The 23654-nt window shown below is 35.1% G+C and overlaps 1 protein-coding gene across 2 annotated transcripts; it reads left to right on the forward strand.

Annotated features, from left to right (window-relative positions):
* The first annotated feature begins 1692 nt into the window (after positions 1-1692).
* SCRG1 (stimulator of chondrogenesis 1) lies at positions 1693-23381 on the forward strand. 2 transcript variants are annotated; one of them, XM_019440991.2, is made up of 3 exons: positions 1693-1828; positions 20765-21020; positions 23148-23381. In XM_019440991.2, exons 2-3 carry the CDS (start codon positions 20779-20781, stop codon positions 23200-23202), a joined length of 297 nt encoding a protein of 98 aa, XP_019296536.1. In that variant the 5' UTR covers positions 1693-1828; positions 20765-20778; the 3' UTR covers positions 23203-23381. The 2 variants fall into 2 exon arrangements, with proteins under 2 accessions (XP_019296536.1, XP_019296537.1); XM_019440992.2 differs by lacking the exon at positions 1693-1828 and adding an exon at positions 12272-12294.
* Positions 23382-23654: the final 273 nt, after the last annotated feature.

The following is a 23654-nucleotide window of genomic DNA, read 5'->3' on the forward strand; positions in this document are numbered from 1 at the left end:
AACAACATGGATGGAGCTAGAGAGTATAATGCTAAGTGAAACAAGTTAGTCAGAGAAAGACAAATATTATATGATTTCACTCACATGTGGAATTTAAGAAACAAAACAAATGACCAAAGGAAAAAAGAGAGAGAGAGAGAGAGAGAGAGAGAGAGAGAGAGATAAACCAAGAAACAGATTCTTAGAGAACAAAGTGATGGTTATCAGAGGGGAGGTGGATAGGAGGATGGGGGAAATAGGTGATGGGGATTAAGGAGTGCACTCATTGTGATAAGCGCCAGGCAATGTATGGAAGTGTTGAATCATTGTGTACCTGAAACTAATTTAACACTGTATGTTAACTATACTGGAATTAAAATAAAATAAAAAAATAAAAACATTTCTAACTCAATGGAAAAAAATACACTAACTCGTTTCTATCTCCCCCTCTGCTCCAGCCCAAACTGCTCCTCTCTTTGTATTCTTTTTCCAAGATAAGTAATGCATTATTCATCCAAGGCTCCAAGTCTTTGAGAGTTAATAAAGTCTCCCTTTTCTCTCAACTACCTCTACCCTAAACATAAAAACCTCATTGGTTACCAAATATTTTCAGTTCTGCTTCCTAACTATCTTCTCTTTTGGGTTACTGCAAGAGCCCCTCTTCTGTTTCTAGCTTCCTTCCTCCCACATCATCCTTATTCCACACTGCAGTCAGGGGCTATCATTTTTAATACTTTTCGTCATCTTTCCGTTCACTTTCAGGACAAAATACAAAATGTTCAGTGTAGCATATGAGGTACTTCATCAACTTGCCTCTTTCTAGTCCTCTAATCTTTTCCCCTGCCATCCCTACTTCCAGCTACACTGAACTACTTGTAACCCCCAAAGTTGTTACCCTCCCCTTCACCGTCATGCCTTCCTCTGTACAACTCAGAATGCCCTTCCTTCCATTCTAGATTATCCCTATTATAATTTTTCCGACTCCTGCAACACTAGTCCAAATTGAGTTTTAAAAATTAACCAACAATTAAAGGAGAGTTAACAGATGCTACAATTCCAGTGCAGTTTGCTCAAAAAACAGACTGAAATTCCTTTTGTGCCTTTACTTGAGGTACAGGTTTCTTTTTTAGTCATTTTCTTTTTTACTTTCCATTGACTGGTAATGACTCCTTGGTGAGGACTTGGAGAGTTGGAATACATCTTCAACCAAAATGTTATAAGATATGTAGATGGTATCTAGAAAAAAACATGAAGAAATTGTGAAAGACGAAGAGGTGCTCAGCTATTTGCCTAAATCACATTAGCCATTTTCCCCCTTCCTTCTCCTCTCTCTCTCCCCACTCTCTCCACTATTCCCATCTCTCTTTCAGTCTCTCTCTCTGTCTCTCTCTCTGTCTCTCTCTCTCTCTCTCTCTCTCTCACACACACACACACACACACACACACACACACTTCTCTTAAATTTAAAATTATTCTCTCTGTGTTCTTTCTAAATTCTTCAGGTTTTATATTTTATTACTCCAAGAGTCTGCCTCCCTGAGGTTCTTGTTCAGACTAGTTATTTCCCTCTGTAAAGAAGCTGTTCAGTTCATCCTTGCCTGGTTTGGAAGAATCCAAAGGAGGCAGTTCTTGCAGCCCTGTCTCACTTCCACTCCCCTCCTCCCCCAGTCCTGGCTGGAGCAGTGAGTCTGTCAATCCTAGGCAAGAGACAAGGCAGACAAAGGTTTATTTGTAAAGGACCTCCTTCTAGCACCTCCTTTTTCCTCCTTTTGCCCAAACTCACCCAGTGAATTGGAGCATTTAAGAACATTCTTCTGCCAAGAAGACCAAAAGGAACGAAGAAGAAAGGGTATGTATTTTTTTTTCCTTAAAAATCATTTTGTAGTACATATTCTCTCCAAATTACTGCTATAGATTAAAGCAGAAATGTATTTATGTGTTGAGTCAAAAGAGAAATGCAGAGAGAAAGACATTCTCTAAGGAGATGGATGTATTTTGACAAAGGTGATACCTCCTGGGATAAAGGAAAATAATCAGATTAAAAAGAACTAGAAAATGCTTATTCCTTAACTGGGAGAGTCGCTTAATCATAGGTTTAAAAAGAGACAGCTCCCTCACTGTTATTCCTGATTAATGCCCGTGTCCACTCTGAATCTGATCCCATGTAACAAGACCTTGTTATTCCACCTCTTCAGAACTATGTGAGAATGATGGTATATAAGTTTAGTCTTTTAATGCAGCAGCTATTTCTACGTGAAGTTAACTGCAATGTCTAAGAAAGTAAATGTTTTTGCTTTTAAAAAATCTTGATTCCTAAAAAGGCACTGGTATAAATGTGCGATACAAAGAGCGAATTCACTGAATTCATCCTTGGCGTTCCCACCATGGAACACACTACAGTGTCTGTACTACTAAGATAAAGGGAACACTTTTTCCTTCTTGGGCTTATAAAAATTCCTCTTTAAAATTCCTTAACTTAGTTTATGCAAGCTGTAAAAAGCTCTCCCAAATGTGGGTCCTTTTCTCCAGCGATGGTGATCTATTGTGGCCAGGAAAATAAGTAGAATGGTGCAAGACTGAGTATTAATATCATCTTATAGCATTCTCCCAGAGGCCTGAAGGAAGATCATTTTCAGGGAGGATGTGAACTTCATTTTTCCACTGATGAAGGTCTCTTGGGTGCTTAAGCTGATCATATCTGTTTTAATGATGTTTGAAGGGCTTATCCACTTACTAATATCACCTCTTCTTTAATACACACTTTAAGAAGTTCCATTCCAGAGCTCATTCTACCACAATCCTCTTCTGACACAGTTAATGAGAAAGAAAGATTTTTTTTTTTTTAAATAACAGTGTTTTTTCCATCATCAAAGAAAGATGAATGGGAAACATCACAGGCTAGATGGCAATTTTAATCTCTTCCAACTATAATCTTTGTTACTTTAAATGTCAAATTCTGGGCTGGAATTGTCGTTTGCTTTTACAGCCTTTGCTTCTCTCTTGCTGTGTTTTGAAAGAAATCTGAAAATGGACTGCCCTTTCTGTCTAATACATCAACTGTGTTTCATTCCACTGCTCTTAATACCAGTTCCCAGAATTGACATCAGTATGAGTATTGCACCATAAATCTCTGAACACTTAAACTGCATAGCCCTGTTAGTTTTGGCCATTAAATGGGATAAGTTTTCTTTTTAAGTCTTCATTTAACTTAACCATTCAAAAGCCTTCTGGTGCCAAATACCCTCACACAATCAGAATTTGCAATTCCCTATCTATATGATTCTCGCAATGATTTGTTGCTTAATTAGAAATATCTTGCCCATCCTTTTGGGATGAGCACTGGGTGTTGTATGGAAACCAATTTGACAATAAACTTCATATATTGAAAAAAAAAAAAAAAAGAAAGAAATATCTTGCCCATGATTCTATATCTTCTGCCTTGATCATTTAAAAATTATGCCACTATTGGGATATGAATAGTATCATATAGTTTTAGCAACAATATTAGTTACATAAATTTGAATCCAAAAAAATCAACAGATAGCTATCTAAGGATATCTTGCTTATTCCTTTAAATATTCAGTTTTTAGCTTTATTTTCTTTTGTAATGTGGATGTACTCCAAGAGGAATTTTAAGTGCATGTACTTCAACTGAAATAGAAAAAAAAATAGAGCAGTTTGCTTCAAATTTGCCAAAGTCATTTCGCTCTTGTTGGCACATGAAAATATATGGTTTTGATGGATTGCCAAGGATTAAGGTTGGTGTCTTCTAATGAAAAAAATAATCAATGTATCACAGGAACATACTGGGTCAAACATTTTTCCACTTGCTAAATAAAAGTTAAAGCTATTTATCTGCACTCAAGTAAAAGAAGAAGAGAAACTTTCAGTTCAAACATGTAATTTATAAAGTGCTTAAAAAAAAAAAAAAAAACCTACCAGTAAGTGCTTGCCAGGTGTGGAACTTTCCATCATAGTATGTGACTGAGAGACTGTGACAGAAACACTATTTTGTGCTCTGGCATGGACATAGTCAGAAGAAGTTCATGGTATGGCAACATACCCACTTACTTTTCCAGCAATTTATTTGTTCATTCTTTCAGTGAATGTTTTTGGAACATTTACTGTGAGCCCAGTATTAAAGCAGGCACTGTTGAGAGATGCAAAAGATGTGGTAGTTATAGCCCTCGCCTTCATGATGCTGGCATCTCCTCTTCCAGTCCTCTGAATGTTGGCTTGCTCCAGGTTTCAGTCTTTTGTCTCTTCTCTTCTTAATCTATACTCACTACCCTGCCAGTCCCATAGCTATAAATATGATCAATAAACATTCTGATCACTCTCAAATTTTTATTCCTAGCCCTAACCTTCAGACACATACTCAACTGCCTACTCAACCTCTTCACTTGGATGTCTAGTAGGCATCTCAAACTTAACTTGTCTGAAAATTTGCTCTTAAATTTCCCCCAAATTGACCCCACCCAATTCTGCCTCAGTTTAACAAATGTTAATACCACTCAGGTCAAAAACCTAACAGATATCCTTGATTTTTTCCCTCTTGCCCCATATCTTCCATCAACTTTCACCAATAGCCTTTTTCTTCTTCCAATTTTATCTCACCACAACACATCTTCACAGAGCAATCAAGGATTATCTAAGACATTATCAGATCATGTGACTATTCTATCAAAGTCTTCCAGAGGTGGGGCACCTGGGTGGCTCAGTAAGTTAAATGTCTAACTCTTGAATTTGGCTCAGGTCATGATCTCACAGTTCATGGGATTGGGCCCTGAATCCATGCTGACAGCATGGAGCCTGCTTGGGATTCTCTCTCTCTCCCTCTCTCTCTGCCTAACCCCTGCTCATGTGCCCTCTCTCTCTCTCTCTCTCTAAACAAATAAAACTTAAAAAAAAAATCTTCCAATGGTTTCCTAATATAGTCAATAAAATCCAAGCTCTTCATCATGTTCTATAAGGCCCTTTATGATGTTTCCATCTCTTCCTTCCTGGTTCTAGGTAAATACACAGAGTGACCAATTTACTCAATGGCCAAATGCCTTTCAGTGAATTTCCCATTTCCAACTGAAGCCATATTCTCTATCATTAATGGGCATTATTTAATAAAATTCACAGTTCTTAAAAGAATGGATTACACATGACTGCTATAGGCACATAGAACAAGGGAGCTACTAGAGTGATGTGGGCTGGATCAGGAAAGTCTTCTTAAGAGATGAGTTTAAGGTTTGTACTTAAAAGATGGTTTGGTCAGAAATTAAAAGAAAGGGAAGAGGTGAGAGGGAACAACAAGGCAAAGACACATATAGGATTGAAGAGATAACTGGTCTGACTTTCTATTCACTGAGCAGTGGTGAATGGTAGATGTGGAGGGAAAGTGGAAGGAAAGCATTAGGATTAGTCCCAAGAAGTTCACCACCTTTTAGATACCATGAAACCACTGCAGCATCTTCCTTAGAATAAAAAAAAAAGTGTTTTCAGAGACTAATTCATGTATTACTACATATATGGACCACACATTATTGTATTAGTCACTGGGTATGTGATGGTGAACAAAACAGACTGCCTTCATGGAGTTTCTGTCTTATGGAAATGATAGACATAAAATGAGTAAGCTCATAAGTATATAATTTAAATTGTGATAAATATTATTAGGAAAACGAAGAGGGCACTGTGACAGAATCAAGTTGAAACTACTTTAGATTGGATGGTCAGAGAAAGCCTTTAAAGAAATGATATTTCAATGGAGACCTGAAAGTCAAGAATAAGCCAGGCAAGTAAAGAGCATTCCTTGCAGAGAGGCAGCATGTATAAAAATCCTAACGGAGGAAGAAGGATTTCTATTTAATTATAAGGAAATGGTCTCTATATTTATTGCAATATTTTTAAGTGGGTCAGATGAGCTATTTTCTAACAAACTATAAATTATCAAAATTAACTCAAGAGAAGGAAACTATGTGATATTTAGGACATATTTATATTAGAAATTATTTATTACTTATCTGAAATTCAAATTCAACTGATTATCCTGTATTTCACCTGACAACTTTATATTTTAACAGTATTAAATATATTTTAACAGTATTAAAGACAGTGGCAATATCATATATCTGATCAGAGACACAGGCGTGTAAAAGAGTTCAAGGAATGGGAATGGTGGTATATGGATTTTGAATTCATCTGCTTTTATGCAGCAGGGTGTAGTGGAGATACTCTGAGGAATATATCTCAGTTAATACCAATCTTTGTGATGAGTTTGCCCTCAGCTTTTTACTCGCTTATCCTTTTCACCTTTTCTCATTATCTTATGACCCTGTACCTCTTTCTCAAACTTCTTCCCTGGTTTATAAGATCTTTCTCTGACTTTTCTTCTATCCAGTCCACAAATGTTAGTTTCCTAGTGTTCTGTCCCTGGTCATCTCAATTTCTCCTTCTTAATACCTTCATTTATGCATACCAAAAAGAAAGACACCAAAATGCTAACAACACTTATCTCAACATGGACACTAGTTGAATTTTATTCTACCTTTTCTTCTCTTTATTTTCCATATTTTACACTGAGTATTATTACTTTTTTACTAAGTATTTAAAAAAATATTTGCAATCAGGTTTCTGGCTATAATTAGAACTATCTAATGGAAAGAAAGCTTAAGCAGTTAACAGTCATGAAATGAACTCAGGAACAAACTACACCTACATGCATGAAATATATAAAGGGTAATCAGAGCCCAAGTTTAATAAATGCACAACTTTTTCCAAAAGCCACAAGGATTAGACAAAATTAAGCTAGGTCACTGAAAATAAGAACATGATTGCATAGTACACAAAACAAAACAAACCCTAGGGAGACCAAAACTATATGAAAAATGCTATTGAATAATAAAATAGAAAAATTCTTCAAACACAATTGGCAAAAAAGTTACAAAGAATTTATAACTCTCCCTTCACCTCTCTCCCTACACTTAATTTTTTGATAGAGAGTAATCTGGTAGGAAAGGCTAGAAAAAAGGGAAGTGATCTTTGTTGTTATTGTTGAATCTTCTAATAAAAGTACACACACATATAAATATATATTTTAAGTCAGGTATGAGCTGATTGGAATAAATGATAGTTTTGATAAAAAAGAAAAAATAAAACAGAAATAGGGAAGTGCATTTTAAAGTCAGACAAAACCCTGCCTTTCTAGAGCTTACATTCAAGTTCTGGTAGACATAATATTTTTAACAATTTAGAAGTTCACAAATGCCACAAAAAAGTAGAGCAATTAAGGCAGATTGAGAATATGTGAGGGGAGATACAGTTTTAAACAGAATAGATTTTATTGAGGAGCAGAGTGAACAAAAACTTGAAGAGAGTGAGTAGTTAGACATGCCATTAATTTGTTGGAAGAGCTTTTCTTTTTTTTTTAAATTAATTTATTTATTTTGAGAAAGATAACATGCAAGCAGGGAACAGGAGAGAGAGAGAAAGAGAGAGAGAGAGAGAGAGAGAGAGAGAGAGAGAGAATCCTAAGTAGGCTCCATGCTGTCAGTGCAGAGTCAGATGTGGGGCTCAATCTCACAAATCATGAGATTGCAACCTGAGCTGAAACCAAGAGTCGATGCTTAACCAACTGAGACACCCAGATGCCCCTGAAAGAGCTTTTAAAGCAGAGGAATTAACCAGTGCAAAGGCCCTAAGGCAATAAGGTGTCTAGCAATTTGAGGATTAGCTAGAACAGGAACACCAAGGGGGAAGAGTAGATAATTTCAGAAAGATACCAGAGCCAGATTGCATATGGAGTCCATTGCAATAACTTTAGCTTTAGTTGAAGGAATTGGAGTCATTGGAAGAGGATAGGTTTAGTTAATATTTTCTGAATTCTTCTGTACTGCTGGTACTTAGGACAGTGCCTGGCATAAAGGAAGCACTTAAAAAATGTCTGTTACATTGAACCAAATTAAACCAGCTTGCTCCTGTTTTCCTCTCTCTTACATAATTACTTAATTACTGTATCAGTGAGTCCTACATGAGTGCTATTCTTTGACTCCTTGCTTTACCAATATTGGCTGCTCTTCTGGATACCCTTGCAGCTTGGTCTTTGGTGTGGGCAGAGGAATTCTTTTGTTTGTTTATTTTTATTTTTGAGAGAGAGCACATGCACACTTACGTGTGCAGGGGATAGGCAGAGACAGAGGGAGACAGAGGATCCAAAGTAGGCTCTGTGCTGACAGCAGAGAGCCTGATGTAGAGCTTGAAGTTACTAAATGTGAGATCATGACCTGAGTTGGGGCTGGATCCTTAACTGACTGAGCCACCCAGTTGCCCCCAAAATAATTGTTAGTGATCCTTTATTTTTTTTATATTTTTTTGATGTTTTTATTTATTTTTGAGACAGAGAGAGACAGAGCATGAGCAGGGGAGGGGCAGAGAAAGAGGGAGACATAGAATCTGAAGCAGGCTCCAGGCTCTGAGTTGTTGGCACAGAGCCCGACGCGGGGCTCGAACTCACAAGCTGTGAGATCATGACCTGAGCTGAAGTCGGATGCCCAACCAACTGAGCCACCCAGGTGCCCCGATCCTTTCTAACTTTTTAAAAATTTATTTATTTTGAGAGAGAGAGAGAGAAAAGTGAAGGAGGGGAAGAGAGAAAGGGAGAGAGAGAGAGAAACCCAAATAGGCTCTGCACTGTCAGCGTGGAGCCAGATGTGGGGCTTGAACTCACAAATCGTAAGATCATGACCTGAGCCAAAGTCAGACATTAAACCAACTGGGCCACCCAGGTGCCCCTTGGGTAGAGGATTTCTAAGTCACCTGAAGCAGTATATGAAGATTTGAGCCTGAAGATAAAAGAATGATTCCAGGCTACTTTTCAGCAGCCTAAATAATCTAGAACAAAATATACAAGCATCATTCCAGAAGTAGGAAGAGCAACCTGAATGGCTCCTTGTGCAAACCATAATGGGTCTTATTTGTTGTAATTTGGGACCCAATAGCTACTTACCCTATCCAACAGATGAGAGTCAGAGCAACCATTAATTCAAATTGGGAAAGGTTGTAGAAGGAAGAAACAACGTTCTGAGAATTTGGCTTAAGGATTAAAATTATCAAAATACCATATAGCTCATTTTTAGAATCTGTAAGATTTGGGTATGTGTCTTTCATATGCCTCCTGAAATAGCTGCAAATAGTATTTAAGAGTAATATGGAAAGCTTTGCTTCTACCCAAGATAGAGTAACAAGAACCAGATTTACTCACTTTTCTGATACAACAACAGCAACCCCAGAAAAAACATGTGAAACAACCTCTGTCAAAATACTGGATTTAAAGCAGGGAAGGACATCTTCCTATAAGAGATGGGAAACAAATAAGGTATAATTTCCCCCAGTCTATTCCCTTAAAGGAATTTCCAGGCTGAAAAAATAAAAGGAGAGGGAACACAGAATCCAACAGACTACCTGAATTGAGAAATGGATCAGAGAGTCAGAGAGACCAAAGCAGTCACAATTTACAGAAAGAGTACTGGAGAGAAGAAAGATACATAGAGAATGCTGGATGTCTGCAGAGGGCCCCACTGAAGAATTCAGAACACTGATATGTGTGTGCAAATGAGGAAACTATCCGTGGTCAGGGGGAAAAATCGGAAAGAATTAGACAACAGAGTTTATGACACTCACAAAAAGCCAGGCATACTTGCAGACAGATTGAAAAACTTGTAACTCATTGACCATTGGATAGGATACTCAGGAAGAAATGGCTTCAATAGTGAGGAATAATTAGCCCTTGGCTGAGTCAGAACCACCTAAGAAATCATAAAAGCAAGCCCTGAAAGAATTAAACTGTTTCCAAGGAACTTAGTTATATCCCAGAACAAAGCACAAGAATATTTATAAGAATACAAAAATATCCAGTACCCAACAAGGCAAAATTTAAACTGTCTGACATCCAATCAAAGATTACCAGCTATGGGAATGCAAGCTGGTGCAGCCACTCTAGAAAACAGTATGGAAGTTCCTCAAAAAAACAAAACAAAACAAACAAACAAACAAAAAAAAAAAACAAACCAACAAGCAAAACACAACTACCCTATGACCCATTTATCCATGGGATACAGGTGTGCTGTTTCGAAGGGACACATGCACCCCCATGTTTATAGCAGCACTATCAACAATAGCCAAGGTATGGAAAGAGCCCAAATGTCCATCGATGGATGAATGGAAAAAGAAGATGTGGTATATATATACACTGGAGTATTACTCAGCAATCAAAAAGAATGAAATCTTGCCATTTGCAACTACATGGATGGAACTAAGAACGAAATCTTACCATTTGCAACTAGCATGGATGGATGCTAAAATAAGTTCTTTTGAGAGAAGGAAAATAATATAGGTCAGAAACTCAGATCTACATAAAGAAAGGAAGAGCATGAAATAAAGAATAAGTAAACATAAAAGAAAAACTTATTCTTCTTGTTCTTAATTGATCAAACAGGTAACAGTGTATTCAAAATAATAGCAATAATGTATTCAATTATGCATGTTTATGTATATATCATATATACTTATTATGCTTATATGTAAGTAAAACAAATGACAGTTATGATACAAGGAATGAAGAAAGGAACTAAGATAATTTGTTATTATAGAGTACTCACACTGCTCATGAAGTGGTATAGTATTTTTTAAAAGGGGACATAGATTAGTTGCAAATGTATATTTCAATCTTCAGGGCAACCACTCAAAAAAAAGTAAAATAAAAAAGGTATAAATGATAAGCTAAGACAGGAGAGAAAATGGAATCATTTTGTGGTTTTAATTAACCACAAAAGGAGGCAGAAAAAAAAGTCAAAGAGAAAATAGGAACATTTAACAAGGGCAACAAATAGAAAACAAAAACAAATATGGTAGAAATTAGCCCAAATATATCAATAATCACTTTGGATGTCAATGGATGGTCTAAATGTACCAATTAAAAGACAGATCATCAGAGTGGATTAAAAAACATGACCCAATGTTAAATTTTGTATATAATGCTTTATAATTTAAAAGCATTTTTAAATTATTTTTTTCCATTGAGATAAGTGTACTCTTTAATCCACATTTTCTATTTCACCCATCTCTCCACCTACCTCCCTTCTTATAACTATCAGTTTGTTTACTGTAGTTGGGAGTCTGTTTCTTGGTTTCTCTCTCTTTTTTTCCTTTGCTCATTTGTTTTGTTTCTTAAATTCTACATATGAGTGAGATCATATGGGGTTTGTCTTTCTATGACTGACTTATTTCACTTGGCATTATTCTCTCTAGCTCTATTCATGTTGTTGAAGATGGCAAGATTTCATTCTTTTTTATGGCTGAATAATATCCCATTGTATATGTATATACATATTTACCATTTTTTGTGCTTTGTTATTTATACGTGAAAACTATACATTCAGGATAATTTTATTTTAATATTCCCCATTTTATGAACATTTCCTCAAGTTCATGAAATGTTTAGATTCAATTATTCTAAATTCAAATTGTTATCTTCCACTTCTCTGCGCTGAATTTTGGTTAAGAAAAATAAAATGATTGCTCATATCTATATCTTTTTTCCCATTTTAATTATTTATGTTTATACCTGTGCCATTCTAACATCTTTAAATACAATCCTCCTCTGGGTCAAATAATAAAAGGATCTCTGAAGGCAGCAATGATGTTTGAATAAAAGCATGACCAGATTATAATTGTTTTTATTTGTTTTAGTGATAAAATTCAAGTCATACTGAAAAATTCAGTAATATTTAAGAGGGAGGTTGGTTTTGTTTCATCTTTGCTTTTGATTAGTCGGTTGGTTGAACAAATAAATTAAAAATCATGTAGAAGCTCTTGCTCTAAAGTAGGATTGATGGTATTACAAATTTAAAAATAGATTACCCAACAAAATTCTCATCATTCGTCATGCTGGTTGACTATTGTTGACTGGTAGATTTTATGGATCATCCACATTAAAGGTTTGTTCTTAAGTACCTTTCCTATTGAATAGTAAATGCTATAGACTAAATTGTGTCCCCCTCCAAATTCGTATGTTGACGTTCTAACCTCCAATGTAACTGTATTTAGAGATAAGGTCTTTTAGGAGGTAATTAAGATTAAATGAGGTCATAAGGACAGGGTCTTAATCTGATAGGACTGAAGAAAAGGAAGAAACACCAGACACTTCTTTCTCTCTCCACGTATGCACAGGAGAAAAGCAATGTGAGGACACGTTGAGAAAGAGGCAAGCTGGTAGCCAATGAGAGAGGACAAATCTGCTGGGATCTTTGACTTCCAGCTTCCAGAACAGTGAGAAATAAATTTCTGTTGTTTAAGCCAGAAACTGTGGCTTATCCAAAGCCATTTGGATATTATATCCAAACTGTGGTATCTTGCTGTGGTAGTTATTATAAGTTTTAGTAAAGAATTGAGAATGATGTTATAAAGAAGAAAAAAAAAACATGACCCAACTGTATGTTTTCTATAAGATACCTACTTCAAGTATAAAGACACATAAAAGGGTGCCTGGCTGGCTCAGTTGGAGAAACATGTGACTCTTGGTCTTGGGGTAGTGAGTTCAAGTCCCATGTTGAGTGTAGAGATTACTCAAAATCTTAAAAAAATAAATAAAGACATATATAGATAAAAAGTAAATGGATGGAGAAAAATACACCATACTAACACTAACTGAAGAAAGCAGGAGCAGCTATATTTATTCGAGACAGAGTAGATACCAAAAGATGGTTATCAGGAATAAAGTAGGATATTACATAATGATAAAGGGGTGAATGCTCTGGTAAGACATAGCAATTCTTAATGGGTATGTGCTTAACGAAAGAGCATCAAACTTCACTAGGTAAAAACTGATAGGATTGTGAGGAAAAAGAGATGAATCTATTATTTATCATATATTTCAATACCCCACAGAAATGGACAGATCCAGCAGGCAGAAAATCAGTAAGGACACAACAGAACTCAACACCACCACCAATGGACTGAATATAATTGACATCTATAGACTACTTCACCCAATAATAGCAAAATAGACATTCTTCTCACAATCACATGGGACATTCACCAAGACAGAGATCATAAAACAGCCCAGAGATCTGGGCCATAAAACACAACTTAATAAATGGAAAAGAACACAAATTGTACAGTGTCTTCTCTCAGATCATAATGGAATTAAACTAAAAATCAGTAACAGAAAGAGAACTGGAAAATCTCAAAATAGGTGGAGATTAACATAATTCTAAATAACATATTGGTGTTAAAAAGAAATTGCAAGAGAAATTTTAGAATATTTTGAACTAAAAGAAAGAGAAAACAAGTGAAATAAGTCAGAGAAACATAAAATGCCATGACTTCACTTATATGTGGAATCTAACAAACAAAAACAAAAATAAAAACAAAAAAGAGAAACAAGATTCATAAATATAGAGAACTAGTGGTTGTCCAAGGAGAGGGGTTGGAGAATAGGCAAAATAGGTGGAAGAGATTAAGAGGTACCCATCCTCCAGTTATTTTTTTTTAATTTATTTTTTTAACTTTCCACATTTTTTTAAATTTTATTTTTAATTTTTTTAAAATTTACATCCAAATTAGTTAGCATATAAAGCAACAATGATTTCAGGAGTAGATTCCTTAGTGCCCCTTACCCATTTAGCCCATCCCCCCTTCCCAAAACCCCTCCAGTAACCCTTAGTTTGTTCTCCATATTTATGAGTCTCTTCTGTTTTGTCTCCCTCCCTGTTTTTATATTATTTTTGTTTCCTTCCTTGTGTTCGTCTGTTTTGTCTCTCAAAGTCCTCATATGAGTGAATTCATATGATTTTTGTCTTTCTCTGACTAATTTCACTTAGCATAGTACCCTCCAGTTCCATCCACGTAGTTGCAAATGGCAAGATTTCATTCTTTTTGATTGCCAAGTAATACTCCATTGTGTGTGTGTGTATAAACATATATACATATACATATAATAAACATATATATACATATACATATATATACATATATATACATATATATACATATATGTATATATATATCATCTTCTTTATCCATTCATCCATCGATGGACATTTGGGCTCTTTCCATACTTTGGCTATTGTTGATAGTGCTGCTATAAACATGGGGGTGCAGGTGTCCTTTCAAAACAGCACACCTGTATCCTGTGGATAAATGCCTAGTAGTGCAATTGCTGGATCGTAGGTTAGTTCTATTTTTAGTCTTTTGAGGAACTTCCATACTGTTTTCCAGAGTGGCTGCACCAGCTTGCATTCCCACCAACAATGCAAAAGAGATCCTCTTTCTCTGCATCCTCGCCAACATCTGTTGTTGCCTGAGTTGTTAATGTTAGCCATTCTGACAGGTGTAAGGTGGTATCTCATTGTGGCTTTGATTTGTATTTCCCTGATGATGAGTGATGTTGAGCATTTTCTCATGTGTCAGATGGCCATATGGGTGTCTTCTTTGGAGAAGTGTCTATTCATGTCTTTTGCCCATTTCTTCACTGGATTATGTTTTTTGGGTATTGAGTTTGATAAGTTCTTTATAGTTTTGGATACTAACCCTTTATCTGATATGTCGCTTGCAAATATCTTCTCCCATTCTGTTGGTTGTCTTTTAGTTTTGCTGTTTCCCTCGCTGTGCAGAAGCTTTTTATTTTGATGAGGTCCCAGTAGTTCATTTTTGCTTTTGTTTCCCTTGCCTCCCGAGACGTATTGAGTAAGAAGTTGTTGCGGCCAAGATCAAAGAGGTTTTTGCCTGCTTTCTCCTCAAGGATTTTGATGGCTTCATGTCTTACATTGAAGTTTTTCATCCATTTTGAGTTTATTTTTGTGTATGGTGTAAGAAAGTGGTCCAGGTTCATTCTTCTGCATGTCACTGTCCAGTTTTCCCAGCACCACTTGCTGAAGAGACTGTCTTTATTCCATTGGATATTCTTTCCTGCTTTGTCAAAGATTAGTTGGCCATACGTTTGTGGGTCCATTTCTGGGTTCTCTATTCTGTTCCATTGATCTGAGTGTCTGTTCTTGTGCCAGTACCATACTGTTTTGATGGTTACAGCTTTGTAGTATAGCTTGAAGTCTGGGATTGTGATGCCTCCTGCTTTGGTTTTCTTTTTCAAGATTGCTTTGGCTATTCAGGGTCTTTTCTGGTTCCATATAAATTTTAGGATTATTTGTTCTATCTCTGTGAACCCATTCTCAGTTATAAATTAAATAAGTCACAGGGATAAAAATTACAGTATAGGGAATATAGTCAACAATATGGTAATAACTTTGTATAATGACAGATGGTAACTACATTTATCATGGTGAGCATTTCATAATGTACATAACTGCTGAAACACTATGTTATACACTTGAAACTAATATAATATATTGACTATACTTCAATAAAAAAATAAAAGGAGGAAATTAGGAGAAGTGGAAAAATTTAAACAATGACTTATGATATTTGATATCAAACAATTGGATGATATGAAGAAATTATTAAATATTTTTGGTGATAAAGAATATTGTGTTATGTTTTCAAAAAGTCCTTACCTTTACTGAAATATACTGAAATATTTGTAGATAAGATGAGATGCCTAGAATTTGCTTCAAAGTACCCAAAACTGAGGGAGAAAAAAAGTGGAGGTATAGGTGGAAATAAGAGAGGCGAAGGGGTGACAATAATTGAAGTTAGCAGATAAGTATATGGAGGTTCATTAAATTGTTATCTCTACTTTTGTATATACTTGAAGTTTTTCACAATAAAAAGAAAATAAAAATCAATACTTTAATAACAAACAATTAGAGCAGAAATCAATGAAATTAAAAACAGGAAATCAATAGAGAAAATCAATGAAACCAAAAGTTGGTTCTTTAAAAAGATTTAAAAAATCAACAAGCCTCTAGCCAAGCAAACTAAGAAAAGAAAGAGTACACAAACTACTAACATCAGAAATGAAAGAAGGAACATCACTACAGATCCCATGGAAATTGAAAGGATAATAAAGCAATACTATGAACAACTCTATGCCCATAAATCTGTTAAGCTAGATGAGTGAACCAACTTCTTACAAGGCACAGTTTGCCAAAATTCACACAGATATAGACAATCTGAATAGATATATATCTATGAGAGAAATTAATAATAATTAATATCAATAATTATTTAATTATTAATTAATTAATAATTAGTAATAATCTCTGCACACAGAAAGCACCAGACTCAAATGATTTCCCTGGTAAATTTTATGAAACATTTGAGGAAGAAATTATACCAATTCTCTACAATCTCTTTCAAAGGATAGAAGCAGAGGGAATATTTTCTAACTCATTCTATAATGCCAAGACCAGAAAAAGACATTACAGGAGAAGAAAGCTATAAGACCAATATTTCTCATGAACATGGATGCAAAAATTCTCAGCAAAATATTAGCAAATTGAATCCAAACAAGAATAAAAAGAATGATATGGTACAATCAAGTGATTGATGTATGCAAGGCTGGCTCAACATTTGAAAATCAATTAATGTAATCCATCATATCAGTTGGCTAAATAAGAAAAATCACATTATCATATCAGTAGATGCAGAAAAATCATTTCAGGAAACCTAATACCCATTCATAATAAAATCTCTCAGTAAACGAGAAATAGAGGGGAACTTTCTCAATTTGAGAAAGACTATCTACAAAAAACCTACAGCTAACATCCTTAATGGTGAGAAACTCAAATCTTTCCTAAGATCAGGAACAAAGCAAGAACATGCCCTCACCACTCTATCATACTGAAAGTCCTTGCTAATGTAATAAGGCAAGTAAAGGAAATAAAAGGTATATAAAGTAGGAAAGAAGACATAATACTATCTTTGCAGATGACATGATCATCTATGCAGAAAATCCAAAAGAATCAACAACAACAAAAAACTTACAGCACTTGTAAGTAATTAAAGCAAAGTTGTAGGATATAAAGTTAATATTGAAGCATCAATTGCTTTCCAACATACTAACAATGAATAAGTGGAATTTTAAACTAAACACACTAAACACAATACCATTTATATTAGTGCCCCCAAAATAAACTATTTAGGTATAAATCTAACAAAATATATACAAGATCTACATGAGAAAAACTATAAAACTCAGTTGAATAAAATCAAAGCATTAAATGGAGAGATATTCCATATTCATGGATAGAAAGATGCAATATAGTCAAGATGTTAATTCTTCCCATCTTGATCTACAGATTCAATGCAATCCCAATCAAAATCCCCAAAAGTTATTTTGTGGATACTGACAAAATGATTCTAAAGTTTATATGGAGAGGCAAAAGACCCAGAATAGTCAACACAATATTGAAGGAGAAGAACAAAGCTGGAGAACTGATGCTACTTGATTTTAAGATTTATTATAGAACTGCAGTAATCAGAACAGTGTGATACTGATAAAAAAAATAGACAAATAGTTTAACGGAACAGAGTAGAGCTCAGAAAAGGAATCCCAAAAGTATAGTCAACAGATCTTTGACAAAGGAACAAAGGCAATACAATGGGCAAAGAGAGTGTCTTCCCAAATGGTGCTGGAACAACTGCACATCCACATGCAACAAAATGAATCTACAGACTCTACATCCTTCGCAAAACTTAACTCAAAATGGATTACAGACCTAAAAGGAAAATTCACATCTATAAACCTCCAAGAAGATTAACATAGGAAAAAAAACCTAGATGACCCTGGATATGGTGATGTCTTTTTAGAGACAACATCAAAGATATGATCCACAAAAGAAATAATTAATAAATTAAACTATATATCAGTTAAAATTTCTCTGTGAAAGAAAATGTCAAGAGAATTAGACAACAAGCCACAGGCTAGGAGAGAATATTTGTAAAAGACACATCTGATAAAGGGCTGCTATCTAGCATGTACAAAAATTTATTAAAACTCAACAATAGGAAAACAACCAATGATTAAATAATAGGACAAATGGGGTGCCTGGGTGGCTCAGTTGGTTGAGTGTCATACTTTTGATTTCAGCTCAGGTCATGATCGTGGCTCAGGTCATGATCCTAGGGTCATGGGAACAAGCCCCACATTGGGCTCTGTGCTGAGTGTGGAGCCTGCTTAAGATTCTCTCCCTCCCTCTCTCTCTCTCCTTCTGCCCCTCTCCCTTGCTTGTGTGCTCTCTCTCAAAAAAAAAAAAAAAAAAAAAAAAAAAAAAAAAAAAAAGAAGAAAAGGTCAAAGACCTTAACAAACACCTCACCAAAGAAGATATACAGATGGTAAATGTATGTATGAAAAGATGCTCCACATCATATGTCATCAAGGAAATACAAATTAAAACAACAATAAGATACCCCTACACACCTATTAGAATGTTCAAAATCCAGAACACTGACCACACCAAATACTGGTGAGGGTATGGAACAACAGGAATTCTCAAATGTTGCTGGTGGCTATGCAAAATGGTACAGTCACTTTGGAATACAGTTTAGCAGTTTCTTGTAAAACTAAACATATTCTTATCACATAACCTGCAATTGTGCACTTTGGTATTTATCCACAGGAGTTGAACTGGCCCATAGATTATTTACAGCAGTTTTATTCATAATTGCCAAAAATTGGAAATAACCAATGTCCTTGAGTAGGTAAATGGATAAACTGTGGTACATCCAGACAATAGAATATCATTTAGTACTAAAAGAAATGAGCTGTCATGAAATGAAAAGACATAGAGGAAACTTAAATGCATTTTACTAAGTGAAAGAAGCCAATCTGTAAAGGCTACATATGGTATGATTGCAACTATATGACATTCTGGAAAAGGTAAAACTATAAAGACAATAAAAAACACCAATAGCTGCCATGGGTTAAGGAGGGAGACATGTATACGTATATCACAGAAGACTTTTAGGGCTGTGAAAATACGCTGTATGATATTATAATGATAGAGAAATGTCATTATACATTTGTCCAAACCAAAGAATGTACAACACCAAGCATGAACCTTAAGTTAAAGTATGGATCTGGGGAGATTGTGATGTGCCAGGTAGGTTCATCATTGGTTTAAGAAAAAAAGTAACATTCTGGGGGCACCTGGATGGCTTAGTTGGTTAAGTGTACGGCTTTGGCTCAGGTCATGATCTCACGGTTCGTGAGTTTGAGCCCTGCATGGGGCTCTGTGCTGACAGCTCAGAGCCTGGAGCCTGCTTCAGATTCCGTCTTCCTCACTTTCTCTGCCCTTCCCCAACTCATGCTTTGTCTGTCTCTCAAAAATAAATAAACATTTAAAAACAAATGAAAAAAAAAAAAGTACCATTCTGGTGAGTGAAGTTGATATCTGGAAGACTATGCATGTGTGAGGGCAGGGAGTATATGGGAAATCTGTACCTTCCTTTCAGTTTTATTATAAACCAAAAACTACTCTAAAATTGTCCTTCTGTAAAATCCATAATCTTACCTAAATTAATTCACCTTTGAGATGTATCTAACCATTGAAAACTGCATACAAAATTTCCTTTCAACAACATTGTTTTCCTTCAAAGTACGATATACATATATATCTTCCTCTCTTTTTTTAATGTTTGTGTATTTATTTTGAGAGAGAGTCAATTTATTTATTTTGAGAGAGAGTCTGTGCTGTCAGCACAGAACCCAACACAGGGCTCAATTTCCTGAGCCACGAGATCATGACCTGAGCCAAAATTAAGAGTTCAACGCTTAAATGACTGAGCCATCCAGGTGCCCCTCTTCCCCAATTTTTAATACTTCATGGTAGGAAAGATACTTTGGCATCAAGATTAAATCTGAATGGCTGTGGATTCTGATCTGATTCCTCCACTATTTTGCTAGTTTCCTGTACTACAATAGCCTCACCTTTTCATGTCTAACATGAAAGCCAGAGAAACCTGATTAAATAGATGAGGACTATTCCACAGTTGTATGCAAATACCATATTTAAAGAATTATCTCCTGGAAGAGGAATTACACTTGTTTGGTATGACCCCAAGAACTCACACTGGGACTGGTTTGGTAGGAGCTACAGAAAAATACTTTACAGTAAGGGAAATGTTAGAACTGCATCAGTGGAGTTTATGTTGACTTAGTCAATAATGAGCTCCCCAGCATGGTAGGTGTTCAAGAACAGGCTAAATGTTTATTAGGGGGAATTCAAGCCTCTGTTTTCAACCAAGGTGAAGATGAAGTAATCTATGTGGGATAAAACTTCACAATATTACTAAAAATTTGCAACAAAAATGAGCCCCAAAATAATTCTGCTGGATTTAAAAAACTTAATTGAGCAATAAATATATGTGTAGACTATCATTTGTCAATGTCAGAATAGATAGTTTTTTTATTCCTGCAGGCTGGAACCCAACTTCTTGGACAATGTTGTTAGAATATGCAAATCAAGAACCAGTAAACTCGATGATATTTGTCCTAGAAATTCACTTGAGTTTAACCACCTTAAAGAGCAGTTTTTCTCTGCTGAATGTACCAAAAACAAAAAATTACTTTGAATACTTAAAATTGCGGATTCTGGCTCTTACTATCACCTCTCCCAGTCCCCAGCATTTCATATTTAATGTTTCTTTGTGGAACCCAGGCATTTGATTTTAAACAATTATTCTATGGGATTTTTATTGTCAGTAGTCATAAAATTACACTGAGAAACACAAAGAAAAGAGTAGAAAAGATCAACTACCAATCTTTCTATCCAAGTGTTTATGACAATGCTACAGAACTTCATGTTCAGGCTGACACATTTTGCTTTTTTTCTATCTCAGGGCAAAGAGCCAAAATGAAATTGATAGTTCTTGCTGTCACTGTTGGCCTAACTTTGCTGCTAGGAGTCCAAGCCATGCCTGCAAATCGCCTTTCTTGCTACAGAAAGATACTCAAAGATCGCAACTGTCACAACCTTCCAGAGGGAGTAGCTGACCTGACAAAGATGGATGTAAATGTCCAGGATCATTTCTGGGATGGGAAGGGATGTGAGATGATCTGTTACTGCAACTTCAGCGAATTGCTCTGCTGCCCAAAGTAAGGAAATGTAATTGCAAAGTATATAGCTATGAAATGTATGCACAACGACTCTTTTTTTAAGACAAACTTTATAATGTGTTTGCTGAAATTAATCACCCTTCTTTAGTAAAATCCTAATTAAATCTCAGGTTTTTTCTAGAATCATCACCATTGTATACGGAACTGAATGTTTTCATTTAAAAAAACAGAGTTTGGCAGATTTTAATAAAACTAAATGAAATCCAGAAAATAACACTCCAATATATTAAATTCTAAATTCCCTGACTTTACCACAAAAAAAAAAAAAAAAAAAAATGCCAGCAGAGGTCAACTTCAAGGTTGATATCTTAAATCAATGTGAACTAATAAAAGGCTTTAGATAAAAGATCCTACTGAACAGGACCAATTAATTGGGCAGAAAAGTGGTAATGGTCAAAGAAAAAGTTTCTAGCTCTATATATAAGTTACCTAGAAATGAACTAAATAAAAACTAGCTACTGATTTGGAAAGTAGGCACATTTTAAGTATAATACAACGGTAGATAAATCAGTAACTTTTTTTGGTTCTTGTTCTTAAAATCGTCTTCCTCTGGGTTACTAAAGAGTCTCAAATCTATGATCTTGGCTATTTCATACTGAAATTAGCTCTTTCAAATTACTTACAACATAGGTCATCATATTTTCATTTTTCTAAAAAAAACCTGTGACGTAGAAAGGGCAGATATAATCATCCTATCAAGAAAAGGTGCAGAGAGGTAAAATGACCAGCACTATCCCACACAACTGGTTAATACCAGTACTGACATTAAAATCCAGGTCTTCTGATTTGGACCAGATATTTTTTTTTAACAAGGCAGTTGGTTCTTAATGTGCGGTTCCCAGAACAGCAGCTTCAATGTCACCTAGTTCTTGTTAAAAATGCATGTCTATCCTTGAGCCTTAGACCAGACCTACTGAATCAGGAATCCTGGAGATAAGGCATAGCAATTATGACTTAACAAGCCCTGTAGGTGATTCTGCTAAAAGTCTGAGAATCACTTGTACTAAATATCAAGAACTTGAGTTAACTGATGCATTAAAATGACTTAATTTTTCCCAGACTACACAAATGAAATGCCATTTAATATTGAAATGCCATTTTCGCTTTTTTGTAATTGTAAGACTTGAAGCCAATTAACTGAAATGTATTTGTATTTATTTTATGATATAATTTTGTCATCATCTGTGTTAATGGATGAGAACAGAAGTCTGGACATACAAAAGTACTTTCTATCTGATTTTAGTTACCTTTTCCCCAGTCCCAACAGATTTACTTTGCTAAGTTTATTTCCTTTTTCCTTCCACTGTCAACACAAATTTTAATTTGCCATCCTGTTTTCTTTTCATTTTTATTGAAATATAATTGACAGCACTGTAGAAGTTTAAGGTGTACAGCATAATAACTTGATAGACATCTATTACATAATGATTATCATAATAAGTTTAGTTAACATCCATCACCTCAAGAAAAAATTTTTTCTCTTGTGATGAGAACTTTTAGGGTTTATTCTCTTAGCAACTTTCAAATATATGACACAGCACAGTAAACTATACTTACGTTGTAGTTTACAGATGAAGTATATTTCTAATGAGCCATTGTAATACAATTTTATATTATCCCATGCATTTTTATACTTTACCTTTTGTGACCTTTTCAACAACAGTAGGATTGAATAGTTTAACATTTGTCCTTTCCCTATAAAGCCTAGAAATTTGTTTTTTGACTTTTCTAAGAATTTTTTAACCTTATATTTCTTATCTGTAGATTTAAACTTCATGGCCCATCCCCACTCACATCAGAAAAATAGTATTTTTGGTATGATCATAAGGTTTTGAAATCATTTAATTTTTCCTTTTCTTTATAGGTGAAGGATAGCATAATATCAATGGCAAATGGGAGGAAAGTAGGAGAATTGATTACCTTCTTGGTCTTTGTTGCTTCTGTGGCAAGTCCTCCCACTCATTCGCTTTGTAGTTTATTCCCTAAAAAGAATAGTTATATCTGAAATCCTGGAAATCACTGTCCATTTTTAATCCAGAAAAGATTAATAGATATCTATTATCTCAGTTTTCAGCTGAATTTAACTTGTGTCTTACTCTCTTTCAGGGATATCTTCTTTGGACCAAAGATCTCTTTTGTGATTCCTTGCAACAATCACTGAGAATCTTCATGTATTCCAGAGAACGTCATCTTTCATTTCCCACATACTGCACTATATCAACATAACTGCATTTCAAGTTTCTATCCAGTGCAATAAAGCACAGATTCTATACATTCTTACTTGTCTAAAACAGTAAACTTGAGTTAAATAAGTAGTAATAAAAAATAATTCAATTTGAATTTTCTCTGTGGAGATTGTTGGTACTGGTTAAAAATTTTGGTTAGAGTGGCACCTGGGTGGCTTAGTTGCTTAAGCATCTGACTCTTGATCTCATTTCAGGTGTAGTAATCTCAGGGTTGTAAGTTTGGGCTCTGTGCTGGGTGTGAAGCCTACTTAAAAAAAAAAAAAATAAACAAACAAAGAAAAGGAAAGGAAAGAAAAGAAAAATTTTGCCTAGAAAATTTTCAATTGTGAGGTGTTCAGTAGGCTCAGTAGAAAAATTTTTGAATAGT

This window comes from Panthera pardus, unplaced genomic scaffold, assembly GCF_024362965.1.
Source record: "Panthera pardus isolate Hobbes unplaced genomic scaffold, ASM2436296v1 HiC_scaffold_13, whole genome shotgun sequence".
Classification (NCBI taxonomy): Eukaryota; Metazoa; Chordata; class Mammalia; order Carnivora; family Felidae; genus Panthera; species Panthera pardus.